Source organism: Miscanthus floridulus, chromosome 12 (assembly GCF_019320115.1).
Source record: "Miscanthus floridulus cultivar M001 chromosome 12, ASM1932011v1, whole genome shotgun sequence".
In the NCBI taxonomy this organism is placed as follows: domain Eukaryota; kingdom Viridiplantae; phylum Streptophyta; class Magnoliopsida; order Poales; family Poaceae; genus Miscanthus; species Miscanthus floridulus.
Window position 1 is genome coordinate 40983263 of NC_089591.1, and position 15532 is coordinate 40998794.

The following is a 15532-nucleotide window of genomic DNA, read 5'->3' on the forward strand; positions in this document are numbered from 1 at the left end:
CGTCTTCCCCGTGCGCCCGTGCCGGAGGTGGCAGAGGACGGAGACAGAGGAGAGGGTTTTCCTGACGGCCAAAAACCGCGAAAGCTCAGAAAACCGTTAGGAGTGTAATTCCGCTGGCAGTGAGAAAACGATTTATGAGAGCAGCGACAGCGATACTATATGTGGGTTATGTAGCCACCTATTTTGCTACTTTATTTTTTAATTGTTTTTTTCGACAGCCCCTCGAATCCATCCTGGTAGAGAATGACATGTAGGACCTACATGTCCTCTCTCCTATGCTCTTCTCCTTGGACGAGCGCCTTTCTTGTACTCTTCTCCATGGGCGGCAACACAACACAGCACACAGGAGCCCCTTCTTGGGTTCCACCTCTCCTTGATGCCCCCGCCCGACCGCCTCCCCCTGCATGTGCATGCCCTCATACCCTGGCCCGCGGAACTGCCCTTGTGCTCCTCATTGTGGATGTACTCGTCTCAAGTGGCAAAGAACGGGGAGCTGTCGGGCGACGGCAGCAGCGCCTCGACAAACGCCGCAAAGGTGAGGTCGTGGTTGCCGCAGAGGAAGATGTGGCGCTGCATCCGGTGGCGCGTCTGGAGCGCGAGGAGGAAGTCGAGGACCCTACGAGTGTACGGGTCGTGGTCGTTGTAGTCGCTGAGGAAGATGACTAGCGTGGGGTGGCGAAGGTGTCGGAAGGGAGCGTAGCCTGGAGGTTGGACCAGAGGCTCTCCAGCTTCGTGACGTAGCCATGGACGTCGCGCCACACAGATCACCGTGCGAGGTGGGGAGGAGGAAGCAGACATCTCGGGTGGCGTTTCTGCTACCGGGCGTTCGCCGGAGGCTAGTGGAGCACCAGGGGAGCGAATTTATCATGGAGAGGATGAAAAGAGGCGCCTCCGAGCTCTGGCTACCTTACATTACTGAGGGACAATACACACCGTTGGATCTTATGGGCGCTTGATCCACGGCATCCAACCCGATCCAGATCCTTCCCTAGCCCCACCCCTTTTGCCCTTCAGGCTTTTACTTGTATACCATTATAAAAGTTGATAATTACCCATAAACCATTAAAAAAGTTTTCACATGTGTCACTGCTATGAACTCGTTTGCCCTCCATGCCATATCCGTTAGATTTGGCTCTAATGGTGCCAACATGCGGGTGTGAAAAGTCGAAAATACCCTCAGATCTAAATATGCAATTAATTTTTTTGAGCATCTTAACTATCTCAAATGAAAAAACTTAAAACTAGAAAGATGTAGATCTCGTCGAGATCTACAATATTTATATAAAAATTATCTTTATTTGATTCCGTTAAAAAATGTGATTTTTCTAAGGCATACTAATAATATTAAATCATATCTTTTTAAATAATTAAATGAAGATAATTTTTATATAGAAATTATAGATATTGTCGAGATCTAAAACTTTCTAGTTTTGAGTTTTTTCGTTTGAGGTCATTAAGATGCTCAAAAAATTAACCGCATATTAAGAACTAAGGGTATTTGGAATTTTTACAATGGAGATTTGACACATATTAGAGCTAAATATAACGGAAGTGACGTGGAGGACGAAAGAATCAATGACATTGGCATATATAAAAACTCAGTTTTTAGGGCTACTTTGGAAGCCGAGATCCCCGCCGGGTTCCCGGCGATTTTCCGGGGTGAGGAACCCGCGGGGCGATCTCTCCCACACCAATTTTGCACGACGTTCGGAAGCTCGCGAGACACGGGATCTCAGCCCCCTTCCCTGCGTTTTCCACGGGGGACAAATCCACGAGACAATAGGCCAGGAGCGCTTCCCTGCCACCTGTTCCCACGAGCCGCGACTCCACCTCCAACGGGCGCACCGTTTGGACGCGGCATTGGTGATATTGCCTATTCAAAAGCAAGAAGAGAGGCGGCAGTTTTTCTGATTTTTTAGATCATCTTTGATACATGTGATTTCTGCCTTCTTCTTCCCAAACAACGACAGGGAATTGAAACCCTGGTGGGTAGGTCTGCCCAGGAAAATGCATTGCCATCAAAATCTGTCCCAGGTGCTTTCCTTCCCTGGGTTAGGTTCCCTTCACTTCCAAAGTAGCCCTTAATGGCTTAATTACCCGACTTTTACACACAGGTAAAAGCCCTTGCCCTTCCGCTTCCGTCTCGTTTGGACCCGGGACGGCGCCTTCTCCCCTTGCGCTCGTGCACGACCGCCCTGCCACCTCCATCCGCCGCCGCCGCGCTGGGTCTGGTTTGGGCTCTGTTAACCTGGGCCGCTGGGAGACCTTGATTTTCTCTGCCCTCGCTGCCGCGGTCGTCAGCAGTGAAGCGATGCTGGAGAAAGACCGGATATCCTACTTCTACGACGGTACATTCACCGCGCTCCCTCTTCTCCTCGCTGCAAAAACCCTAGCTCTCGCCATAGTCGCTGAAAACATTGATATAAAGTTCCACCCAGTTTTTTTTAATATGTAAAGTACTTTATTTGTTCAAATTCGTAAAGTTCCAGAGCTCCTGCGTCTTTCAAAGCAAATGTTTGAATTTGTGATTGCTGGCTTAACAATTTCTTTTGCCACACCCATTTTAGGAGATGTTGGCAATGTCTACTTTGGGCCAAATCACCCCATGAAGCCTCATCGTCTCTGTATGACACATCACCTTGTTCTTTATTTGTTCCTTCGTGCTGGAACGAGACGGTGCCCGCTACCAAGTCCCACACCAGCTTCCCCAAGGTGGCCATCCAGTGTGTCCCCAGGACGATGTCGTACCCTACAAGAGGCATGACAAACAAATCGACGGCGAAGCCGAGGTCGTCGATAGTGAGTGGAGCGCGGCGAAGGACGCCTGGGCATGGTACTTTCTCGCCGTTGGCGATCGTGGCCGTCAGGCGCGGCCGAGGTTGGACTGGCAGCCCGGTCCGGCGCGCTGCATCCTCCCCAATGAAGCTGTGGGTGGATCCGGTGTCCAGGAGGGCGATGAGGGACGTCGCGCCCACCAAGACGCGGACCTGCATGGTCTTGCCGACGGGCAAACCAGCGACCGCGTGGAGGGAGAAGACTGGGGCCTCCGTCTCCCCGACCGCGTCTGCTGCAGCAGCGCCATCGTCCGCGGCGTCGTCGATCTCCACGCCCTCGAGGAAGAAGAGGCGCCAGCAGAACCTGTTGTGGCCACGGGTGTACTTTTCATTGCAATTGAAGCACAGACCTTGACGGCGTCGTTCCGCCATTTCGTCTGGTGTTAGGTGCCGCTGGTTGCCCTCGCCGCGGCCCTGCTGGGCGGCCACCGGGGGAGCAGGGAGCGTCAGCTGCTGCTGCGGAGGTGCGGGCAGCGCTGGTCGGACCGCTGGGGCGGCAAGAAGGCCGCGCGAGGGCGGCCGAGGGGGAGGCGGCCCCTGCCGGTCGAGCTCCATCAACTCCACCTAGCGGGCGAGACTCATGGCGGCCGCCAGCGTCTCCGGGTTGTGGATGCGGACGACGTGGCTGAGCGGCGGTAGGAGTCCGCCAGTGAAGATCTGGACACGTTGAATCTCATCAAGACGACCCGCGCAAGGCAGGAGGGCCTGGAAACGGTTGGAGTACTCCTCCACGGTCCCTGTACGCCGGCACTGGGTGAGCTCGAACAGCGGAGCCGAGCGAAGGGGCGGCCCGAAACGCAGGTTCAGGAGCTCCTTAAACCGCCCCCATGGCGGCATGCCCTCGTCCTCCTAGAGCTGGTCGTACCAGAGCTGGGCGACATCCTCCAAGGCGTAGGAGGCCATCCACACGCGCTCCTCCGCCATGTTACGTTGTTGGCGAAAATAGGATTCGCACTTGTTGACGAAGAGCATCGGATCAGTCTTGCCGTCGTAGCGAGGAAACTCCAATTTCTGGAATTTCGGCGGGCGATCAAGATCGCGCGGCCCGTCCTGGCGACCGCTGGTGCCGCTGCCTGACGACGACGCCGACTTCTCCTTCATGGCGGCCATGTCGGCCTTCAGGTCCTTCAATTCCGTGGTGACGGACTTCAGCATCTGGACCACATCGGCGAGGGACGGCTCGCTCATGGTTGCTGGCTGGGGCGTGGACGTGGGGAAGGGCGGCGGCAACGGTGGCGGGCTAGGATTTTGGGCGGCTGTGGAAGACTGGGTGGAGCGGGTGGGAGAGGATCGGCGAGACCGTGATACCAGGTTGTCAAGGGCGTCAAGCCCTTGGCTGGCCGGACCGCGGCTACGTAGTTCGTAGCCGTCGGCCGTCTTCTTCGGTGAGGTTACACCCCTCTACCGTAGGCTTAGTTGAGAGACAGAGAGGATTAAGGATAATGATCTTCTTTCCCTCATTGTCTTTCGGAATTACATATAAATAGCCAATCAGCCAACTAATCTTGGAAACAAACTAATCTTTGCAAACTAAGGAAACCAACTCCTAAAATCAAGGCCAGCCCTTAGCCACTCGATCTGGCCTGGCTGTTGGGCGCGCCTCCGCTCGCTGCTGCCGCGCGCTCTGCGGCTCGCCTGATGTCTCGGGCCCGCCGCTGACGTGTGTACGTGCGGCCCCACATGACAACAGTAATGCCCGAGGGCCCAAGGTGAGTTAAACTCAATCCCAGGCTAAATCTTTTCCATCATAAGAGTCTCATACTTATACAAGTAAATCTTTAACTAACTTAACTCTAACTCAATCTAAATAACAAACTCAAGAGATAAGTATCCTAGATTTTAGGACTTGCTAACCAACTGGTCCACCGACCCAACCGGGCTGCTAGCCCTGGTGTCTGCGCCCATAGACCTTACCGGTCATAACAATAACATTAGCTATTTCCAATCAAATGAAAACAATCCAGTTTATACCTTCCATAATATCCAATTAAAATCTCTATCGATCGCAACCCACAGCCTTTTTTGATTTTCTGTGTGTTTGTTTTTCTCTGTTCTCAGACAATCTTGGAGAAGACTGCCCGGTCTTTGATAATTTGTTTGAGTCCTGCCAAATCTATGCTGGAGGAACTTTAGGTAATGTTAAAATCACTGAGGGTCTGAGGCTTCTTTCGATTTTACAAATTCTCTAAGCTGTTCTTTATATTCTTTTTAGATGCTGCTCGCAGATTAAATCATAAAACATGTGACATCGCCATTAATTGGGCTGGTGGGCTGCATCATGCCAAAAAGTGTGAGGCGTCAGGCTTCTGTTACATTAATGATCTGGTATTAGGAATTCTGGAGCTTCTCAAGTACCATGCCAGGGTTCTTTATATTGACATTGATGTCCATCATGGAGATGGAGTTGAAGAAGCCTTTTATTTCACTGACAGGTTCATGCTTTGCCACTAAAAGTTTATTTACTGTAATTTCTATAGCTATCTTTTTTGTTATTGTTGTTGTCTTGATGAATTTCCAATCTAGTCCATGACTTCATCATTTTTTTGTTGTTCATTGGTCTACCTCATTGTAGTGTGTTAATTAGTGAGTGTCTTCAAGGTGCTTCAGATTTCTTAACTTTTTCTCTTTAACGTTTTGCAGGGTAATGACTGTGAGTTTCCACAAGTATGGTGATCTGTTCTTTCCTGGAATGGGTGATATTAAGGTAAGGTTCAACTCACAACCGTCATGAATAATCTAATGTATTTCACCTCCATTTAGTTTCTATTAGCTTTCTGTCAGTGTCACAAATGCAGCCATTGAGACTACACTATACCTTTACGTTAGATAGGTAACTAGTATGGCCCTTTGGGCCACATGGTCTTGTGCTGCACTTGGCCTAGAGCCCGTGCGCCTCCTTGTATGATTGATGGATAGGCAAGGATCACCATTGATTGGTTGATGCATCTATAAGCCAAACCCTACGGCATCCTGCCTATATACAACAACAACAACATAGTCTTTCAGTCCCAAGCAAGTTGGGGTAGGCTAGAGTTGAAACCCACCAAGTGCCCCTAGTCACGATTCAGGCACTTCAATAGCTGCTTTCCAAGTACTCTTATTCAAACATAGATCTCTAGGTATATCCTAAGCTTTCAAATATCTTTTTATTGTCTTCTCCCATGTCAATTTTGGTCTTTCTCTGCCTCTTCTCATATTATTAGCTTGGCTTTGGATTCCACAATGCACTGGTGCCTCTGGAGGTCTCCTTTGGACATGGCCAAATCACCTCAACCGATATTGGATAAGCTTTTCTTCAATTGGTGCTACCTCTAGGTGATCACGTATATCATCGTTCCGAACTCGGTCCATTCTTGTGTAACCGCAAATCCATCACAACATACGCATTTCTGCAACACTCAGTTGTTGAACATGTCGAATCTTTGTAGGCCAACATTCTGCTCCATACAACATAGCTGGTTTAATCACCATTCTATAGAACTTACCTTTTAGCTTTTGTGGTACCCTCTTGTCATAGAGATTGCCAGAAGCTTGTCACCACTTGATCCACTATGCTTTGATTCTATGGCTAACGTCCGCATCAATATCTCCATCCCTATGTAGCATCGATCCCAGATACCAAAAGGTATCCTTCTTAGGCACTACTTGACCTTCCAAACTCACATCTCTCTCCTTCTGTATAACTCCGCCAAAGTCGCATCTCATGTATTTGGTTTTAGTTCTGTTCAATCTAAAACCTTTAGACTCAAGGGTCTGCCGCCATAACTCTAGTTTCCTATTTACTCCCGCCTGGCTTTCGTCCACTAACGCTACATCATCAGCGAACAACATACACCAAGGGATATCCCCTTGTATGTTCCTGGTAAACTCATCCATTACCAAGGCAAAGAGATACGGGCTTAAGGCTGACCCTTGATGAAGTCCAATTTTAATCGGTAAGTAATTTGTGTTACCATCGTTTGTTCGAATACTAAATTTCACTGCCTATATACGCGTTAAATTTTATAAGTGATATGCTGTGGACGGCGATCGCAGGCCTCTTTTAGGCGAACAAGGCCTCCCGCGCCGTCTTCCTGAGTCATGAGTTCCACTCGATGACTTAGGGCAACCTCTCCATTGACAACTACTGCCAGAAGATGAAGGCCACTGCCGATGCCCTGCGTGACGTCGGCCACACCGTCGTCGACTCATAGCTCGTCCTCAACTTGCTGCACGGCCTCAACCCCCACTTCTCTAGGAAACTAACGGAGCCTGAAACCATCTACTCATGACCCTTGGTCACGTCACATACATTTCAACACACCCCTGTCAATCACAACTCACTCGCCAAGTTGAGATTGTTTCAGAATGACAATGTCTGTAACCAAGAAACAAGCATTGTTTGGATCGAAACTGAAGTTTCCTGGAATTATAAGTGCAGAGGTTTGGCCAACAGGCGCAACCAAATGTACGAAGGGTCAAGTAATCTGGTTGTTGATCAAAGAGGCGCCGTAAAGGAGTCTAGCCGTGGATAACTTTGCTAGGGAGGCGATTAATCAAATAAGTAGCGGTGATAAAAGCTTCATCCGAGAATTTTAACGGCATAGAAGCATGAGCAAGCAAGGATAGCCCAACTTCAACAATATGGCGGTGTTTGCGTTCAGCAGACCCATTTTGTTGATGAGCATAGGGGCAAGAAACATGATGAGAGATGCCAATACGTTGAAAGAAAGCATTCAACTTTCGATATTCACCTCCCCAATCGGTTTGCATGGCTAAAATCTTTTTATCCAATTGCCTTTCAACCATGCTTTGGAATTCATGAAATTTTTGGAAAACTTCAGATTTGTGGCGCAGCAAGTAAGTCCAAGTAAACTTACTAAAATCATCAATGAAGCTAACATAAAAATTGTTCTTGCCAACAGAGGTGGGAGCGAGTCCCCATACATCAGAGAACACGAGTTCAACGGGACTAGATGAAACATTTGTTGACTTAGGATAGGGAAACTGATGACTTGCCTTTCTAACCAGCATCACAAGCTACATCTTTATTCCACTCTGAAACAAAGGGAATATTGTTTGTGCTAAGGACCTGCTCAACTACTGCAAAGGAGAGATGACCAAGACGGCTGTGCCATCTAGCTAAGGAGGACTTGATCGTGCCACATGTCACTTTGTTCGGGGAAGACCTAGACTTCAACCGGTAGAGACCACCGTCGCAGTTTCCTCTAAGAAGAATTTTCTTCGTTGCCTAGTCCTTAATCAAAAAATAATTTGGATAAAATTCCATGAATGCATGATTGTCAGAAGTGAGTCGATGGACAGAGGCAAGATTTTTGCTAGCTCAAGTACATAAAGAACATTATTGAGGACAAGATCTCGATTTGGGGTATGAACAAAACTTTGGCCAATTCGGTCAATTCTCATACCGACGTCGTTGGCGGTGTGCACCTGATCCAGCTCGCTGGTGATGTGATCGGTCGCAATGGTATCGATGTACCAGTTTGTGTCGATGTCGTAGGAGGAAGTCATCGTCGATGTCGAGCAGTGCTCTGGTTGTCCAATGAAGGACGCGTTGAAACGCTTGAAGCAGCACAAAACCATGTGGCCCTCCTTGCCGCACAGCTAAGGTTGGGCTGATGACGACCTTCGTTGCCACGGTCGCTGCCACGACCATGGCCTGGCCCACCGCCACAGGTGTTGCCTCCATGGCCACCACGGACCGATGAATTTGCTGACGAGCTGGAGCCACCGTGCAGCAGATCCATTCACTGCTCCAAACTAACGAGTTGGGTGTAGAGTTGCCCCAAGGTTAGCGGCTCCACACGCGCTGCCATGGCGGAGACGACGGGGTTGAAGTCCATGTCGAGGTCGAGGAGGATGTAGGAGGCGATCTCCTCATCCTCAACTTCTTTCCTACAGCCGCCATGTCATTTGCAAGAGATTTCATGCGACTGAAGAACTCGGCGATGGTGGAGGAGCCCTTCTGCGCAATGGCCAACGCCATGCGCGTGTTGATGACACGTCGATGAGATTGGGACGATGACATGTCCTAGATGACCTTCCACAGTTCAGAGGCGGTGGAACATGTGCCCACTTGCACCAAGATTTCCTTGGAAATAGATGAAAGCAGGTAATTGAGGATTTGTTGACCCTTTGCAACCTAGGCTTCATAGTCTGGGTTTGGAACTAGGTGGGTTGGCTTGTCAACTGACATGGGAATCTCCTTCGCCAACACTAGTGTGTCAGGGTTGAGGTAATGCGTGACCTGCGCACCTCGCAGGGCCGACATGACCTGAGCCTTCCATAGCGGGTAGATGTTCTTCGCGAGCTTCTCGATGACAGGACACCATATGGAGAGCGCAGCACCATCAGCGGAAGAAGAAGCCATGGACAAGATTGTGGAGAAACCTAGCTCTAATTACCATGTGAAAATGGGTGTAACGTGATGCCCTCTCAAGCTCACGGCTCCGTGTTATATAGGCTAGGAAAAGCCCCTAACGTGGCACATACAACTTAGTGTACAAGTCAAGAAAGACTTACAAGGGAACAAAGATATGTGATCAATCAATCTACCTACAATACAAGGAGCAATGTAGATACAGCGCCATATTTGTTGTTACCTTGTATTGTAAGTAGATTGATTGATTGATATCTTTCTTTTTATGTAAATCTTTCTTGTCTTGTACTCCAAGATGTACTGCCACGCTAGAGGCTTTTCCTAGCCTATATAACACGGAGCCGTGAGCCTGAGAAGGCATCACGTTACAACCATTTTCACATGGTAATCAGAGCTAGGTTCCTTCACAACCTCGTTCATGGCTTCTTCCGCGCCTGGTGCTGCTCTCTCAATTGGCTACCTAGTCACCAAGAAGCTCGCGAAGAACAACTTACTATTGTGGCAGGCGCAGGTGATGTCTGCCCTGCGTGGCGCCCAACAACAACAACAAAGCCTTTAAGTCACAAACAAGTTAGGGTAGGCTAGAATTGAAACCCAATAGAAGCAATCAATGCCTAGGTCACGCATTTCCTCAATGCCGACGCGCTGGTTCCACCGAAGGAGATCCCGAAGTCTGCTGATAAGCCGACGAATTTCATCCCCAACCTAGATTACGACACCTAGGTTGCCAAGGATCAGCAGATCCTCAACTACGTGCTCTCCTCCATCTCTAGGGAGATCCTGGTGGAGATCTTAGTGCAGGTCGCTACCTATACTGCCGCCAAAGTATGGAAGGCCATCCAAGATATGACGGTGTCCCAATCTCATGGCCATGTCATCAATATACGCATGGCTCAGGCCACTACGCAGAAAGGCTCCTCCATCGCTGAGTTCTTCAGGAAGATGAAATCCCTTGTGAATGACATGGCGTCTACAGGCAAGAAACTAGAGAATGAAGAGATCGCCTCCTACATCCTCACCGGCCTCGACATGGACTTCAACCCTGTCGTCTCCACCATGGCAATGCGCGTGGAGCCGCTGTCCTTGGGAGAAATCTACACCGAACTGGTGAGTTGGGAGCAACTTATGGATCTGCTGCATGGCGGCTCTGGGTCTTCGACCAATGCGGCCACCCGTGGTGGTCAAGGGGCCAACAATCGTGGCAATGGTCGCAGCAATGGCTCCAACGCCGATCAACCCACTTGCCAGCTTTGCGGCAAAGAGGGCCACACCGTGTTATGCTGCTACAAGCGATTCGACGCATCCTTCACTGGACCTCCAGAGCAGCGATCTGCGTCAGCCACCACCACCACCTCCTATGACATTGACACAAATTGGTACACCAATACCGGTGCTACCAATCACATCACCAGTGAACTGGAGAAGCTCACCATGAGAGACAAGTACCATGGCACTGATCAGGTGCACACTACCAACGGCGCAGGTATTTGAATCAACCAAATTGGTCGAAGTTTTGTTCGTACCCCAAAACAAAATCTTGTTCTAAACAATGTTCTCTATGTTCCTGAAGCTAGCAAATATCTTGCCTCTATTCATCGTCTTACATCTAATAATCATGCCTTTATTGAATATCATCCAAATTATTGTGATTAAGGACCAGGCAATGAAGAGAACTCTCCTTAGAGGGAACTGTGAAGAGGCCTCTATCCGTTGAAGTCTAGGCCTTCCCCCAAATAAAGTGACATATGACGCCATCAAGTCTTCCTCGTCTAGGTGGCATAACTGGCTTGGTCACCCATCGTTTGCAGTAGTCAGCATGTCCTTAGCAAAAATCACATTCCTTTTGTTTCTAAGTCGAATAAAGATATTGTGCGTGATGCTTGTCGGAAAGGCAAGAGTCACCAGCTGCTCTATCCGAAATCAACAAGCGTTTCATCTAGTCCTCTAGGACTTGTTTTTTTTATGTATGGGGTCCAGCGTCCACCTCTATTGGCAAGAACAGTTTTTATGTTAGCTTCATTGATGATTTTAGCAAATTCACGTGGATCTATTTGCTGCGCCACAAATCTGAGGTTTTCCAAAAATTCCATGAGTTTCAAAACATGGTTGAACGCTAGTTTGATAAGAAAATTCTAGCTATTCAAACCGATTGGGGAGGGGAATATCAAAAGTTGAATGCTTTCTTTCAACGCATTGGGATCTCTCACCATGTTTCCTATCCCAATGCTCATCAACAAAATGGCTCGGCTGAACGCAAACATCGCCATATTGTTGAAGTAGGCTTGTCGCTACTTGCTCACGCCTCCATGCCACTTTAATTTTTGGATGAAGCCTTCATCACCACTACTTATCTCATAAGCCGCCTCCCTAGCAAAGTCACTCGAGAGCACCTGTTTCATCAAACATCAGACTACTCGACTCTCCATACCTTTGGTTGTGCATGTTGGCCTAACCTTCGGCCCTACAATTCCCGCAAGCTTCAATTCTGTTCCAAGCTATGTGTGTTTTTTTGGCTATAGCAATATGCATAAAGGGTTCAAGTGTCTGGATGTCGCTGAAGGTCGCGTTTATATCTCTCGTGACATTGAGTTAGCTGTGATTGTTTATCCCTTTGCTCAACTTCATCCAAATGCCGGAGCCCGTCTCAGATCTGAAATTCTTCTCCTTCCGCCCACCTTGCTTAATCCTTCCTCCAATTTTGGGGACGGCAATTCTTCTGATCTATTTGGTATTGGTTCCCTACGCACTAACTCTTCTCTTGAGTATGCAGAACCTGGAGAAAATTCAGCATCAGATGACACCGCTCCTGCAGCTTCCGGGGGGTCATTTTATGCTCCCACGACAGTTTCCATTTTTGGCAGGGATAGGCGTAGCTCCCGGTGATGATCCGCCTGTGTCGCCTGCACCTCCTGCTCTCGGACCCTTGGATCTGCCGCACCTGCGGTTCCCGTGTCGGCGCCCCGCTCCGCCTCTCCGCGTGTGCCACCCGGCCCGGCTCCGCTCCACCCGGTTCCGAGGACGGGGGACACGAGGCTGCCGCATCTTCCTCGGCCCCGACGCCCGGATCTTCTACGGATGGCGCCCCGAGATCGCAGGGACCCCTTACACCGACCACACCGGCCTCGCCTGGATCCTCTGTGCCGCCTGTGCCTGCGTCGCTTCCTCTGCCGCCTCAATGACTTGCAACTCGTCTTAAGCAAGGTATCCGGAAACCTAAAGTTTACACTGATGGTACAATTCCTTATGGTGAGCTAGCAACTACTTCAGAGGGGCCTCTCACTTTGCAACATGCTCTAGCTGATAAAAATTGGAAGCATGCCATGGAGGTTCACCATCGCACCAAGCATATCGAGATCAACATCCACTTCGTTCGCGAGAAGGTGGCACTACGAAAGGTTCACGTCCTCCATGTTCCATCGGTGCGCCAGTTTGCGGATATCATGACCAAGGGTTTTCCTGTACAGTTGTTCACTGACTTTCGGACCAATCTGTGCGTCTGTGATCCTACCGCTACGACTGCGGCGGGTATTAGGAAAGGATCCATTAGGATCAATTGTTATTAGGAAAGGATCCATTAGGATCAATTGTATAGGATAGCTATCCATGTATAGCCTAGCTTCCTTGTATTGTATCACCTACCTTGTACCACACAGGTTGATCATGGCTATATATATGCAAGCCCCCCCCCCCCCCCCACCCACCACCACCACACACACACACACACACACACACACACAATGGGTGTGTGGTGTAATTCACATACCTTTCTACAACTATATTTGGTGGGTCAGGGGATGTATCCTTAAATGAAAACTTCCTAGTAACAGGAGATAGACTAATGCATGGTTCCGAAAACAGGGAATGATTAAGGTTCAGTATGATCAGAAAACTTGTGCCTTTCTTTTTATGAACATTTTGGGATTTGGAAACAGTTCCCAAACCCATTTTATTTAACTTGATATTGTTATATAGAATTATAGATTCTGTTTCAGTGGATGTGCTCTTCATGCTGATTTACCTTGCTGCTATTGAAGGATATAGGAGAAAGGGAAGGAAAATATTATGCTATCAACATTCCACTTAAAGATGGGATAGATGACGCTAGCTTTACTCGACTTTTTAAAACAGTAAACTCCCTGCACTGCATCCCCTTCTTGTTATTTTGTCATTTTTCTTAGTCCTGTCATGTTATCTGAGTTTATCATGCAGATTATTGCCAAAGTTGTTGAGACATATCTACCTGGTGCTATTGTTCTTCAATGTGGGGCTGATTCATTGGCGAGGGACCGTCTAGGCTGCTTCAACCTCTCAATTGAAGGTTCCACAGTTTTTAACATATATATATATACACACATAGAATCGGCAAGACTGTCATGTGTATATCTAATTAGTTTTCCAGTTTTGTATGCTTAGATCAGCTGCTAGAGTGACTCTTTTTTTTTGGGTGGGTGGGGGGGCTCATGTCCTTAGTTATAATTTTTTACTGCTCTGCTGATGTTCCTCGCATCAATGGAGTTTTAGAGTTCCTTTGGGCTATTCACCTACCTTCCTTAGGCTAAGCCTACTTCAATTGTCTATTAGTGCTGCTTACATGCCCTATCTGTTTTCATGAACAGGCCATGCTGAATGTGTAAAGTTTGTCAAGAAATTCAATATTCCTCTTCTGGTAAGGGACGTTACTATTATGTGGTATTTCTCTCTATCTGGCTTTAATAGGCTATCACTGTATTTTCCCATCATTCAGGTAACTGGAGGTGGTGGATACACCAAGGAGAATGTAGCAAAGTGTTGGGCTGTTAAAACTGGAGTCCTTTTAGACACAGAACTCCCAAATGGTATCTCATTTATTCATTTTCAACTTTGTCTTTATCTTTCTTTGCCCTCTTGTTTTTGGGTGAAGCAGCTAGTAGCCTAGTTATCTTTGCTACTTGTAAAATTTCTCATGTTCCTTCTGTTCATATCATCATATGGGGTTGAAATTTTCTGATAATTCTTTGTATAGTTTTCTATGCTAGCGAGTTTTACTTTGGCATTTTCTGTGCAGAGATTCCAAACAATGAATACATCGAGTACTTTGCTCCAGATTATACATTGAAAGTTCCAAATTTGAACATGGTAAAGAAACATCTCCCTGTTGGCCTTTACTAACCCTATACCTGGTGTGTGTGTGTGTGTGTGTGTGTGTGTGTTTCTTTATATTAAGTAGCCTTTGAAATATTGAACTGTGGCTCAACTACAATTTGTTAATCATTGCCTCAAAAACAAAATTTGTTAATCAATTTAGTGTTACTAGAAGCCTTAAACTTTCATATGTTTCTTGCAGATTGACAATGATTTATGACTTCTTACCTATTGTTCAATTGGAGCAGGACAATTTGAACAGTAAGACCTATCTCAGTTCAATCAAAGTGCAAGTGATGGAGAGTTTGCGGTCCATACAGCATGCTCCTGGTGTTCAAACGCAAGAGGTTAGGCTTTCTCTGCTCGGTCTTTGAATATATACATTGGCACTTGCATGATGAAACCTCCCAAGTGAAAATGGTTATGTATAAAAACATGGACAGTATCAGAACACTCAAGTATGCTTTTTTACCTTTTTTTTTGCTTCAATCAAGGCATTTTATTCTGAAGGGGTCATAAATAAATCATTTGCAGGTTCCTCCCGATTTTTATATCCCGGATTTTGACGAAGATGAATTGGATCCTGATGAACGTGTTGACCGTAAGTGAAAGATTTCTGGCATGCTCTGTGTTGCTTATTTAAACGAATTAATGATTTGTCTACGGGTCAAGAGTCGTCTAGATTCACGTGCATGGCAAATGCTCTCTCGATTTGTCCTTTTTTCTCTGGCAGCCATTCGCATAGTTACGCTTTTTTATAACAATTCGCATAGTTACGTTGTCTTATGCATAACTCTGTCCTTTGTTCATACATAACTTTGTAATGTGTTATCCTCCAGAGCATACCCAAGACAAGCAGATTCACCGTGATGATGAGTACTATGAAGGTGACAATGACAATGATCACGACGATGGCACACGCTAATCTGCTTCTGAGGCCCTGGTGTAAATCGAAACTGAGAATCTTCACTGTTGTTGTAGCTCAGCAGCCTTGATATGGAGTAGTTTGTCAGTTGACAGTAGGATCTAACTTAGCAGGTCAAAGTGGTTTAGACTTCTATAGGGATTGTGACCCCTCCTGAATTACACATTCTAGTACAACTCTGCTCATTTTTCAGCATGCAAGATGTATATTTCTCAGTGGTACTGGTATGTGGTATCTCAAAAAATACATACATGAGAAATAGATTTATGCAGC

The 15532-nt window shown here is 47.5% G+C and overlaps 1 protein-coding gene across 1 annotated transcript; it reads left to right on the forward strand.

Annotated features, from left to right (window-relative positions):
• Positions 1 to 2247: 2247 nt before the first annotated feature.
• Positions 2248 to 15267, forward strand: LOC136495754 (histone deacetylase 9-like). The gene is made up of 15 exons (XM_066491595.1): positions 2248 to 2348; positions 2568 to 2641; positions 2949 to 3209; positions 3829 to 4135; positions 4893 to 4967; positions 5047 to 5266; positions 5475 to 5538; positions 13248 to 13340; positions 13423 to 13531; positions 13830 to 13879; positions 13958 to 14048; positions 14258 to 14328; positions 14583 to 14681; positions 14869 to 14935; positions 15174 to 15267. Exons 1-15 carry the CDS (start codon positions 2312 to 2314, stop codon positions 15257 to 15259), a joined length of 1704 nt encoding a protein of 567 aa, XP_066347692.1. The 5' UTR covers positions 2248 to 2311; the 3' UTR covers positions 15260 to 15267.
• Positions 15268 to 15532: the final 265 nt, after the last annotated feature.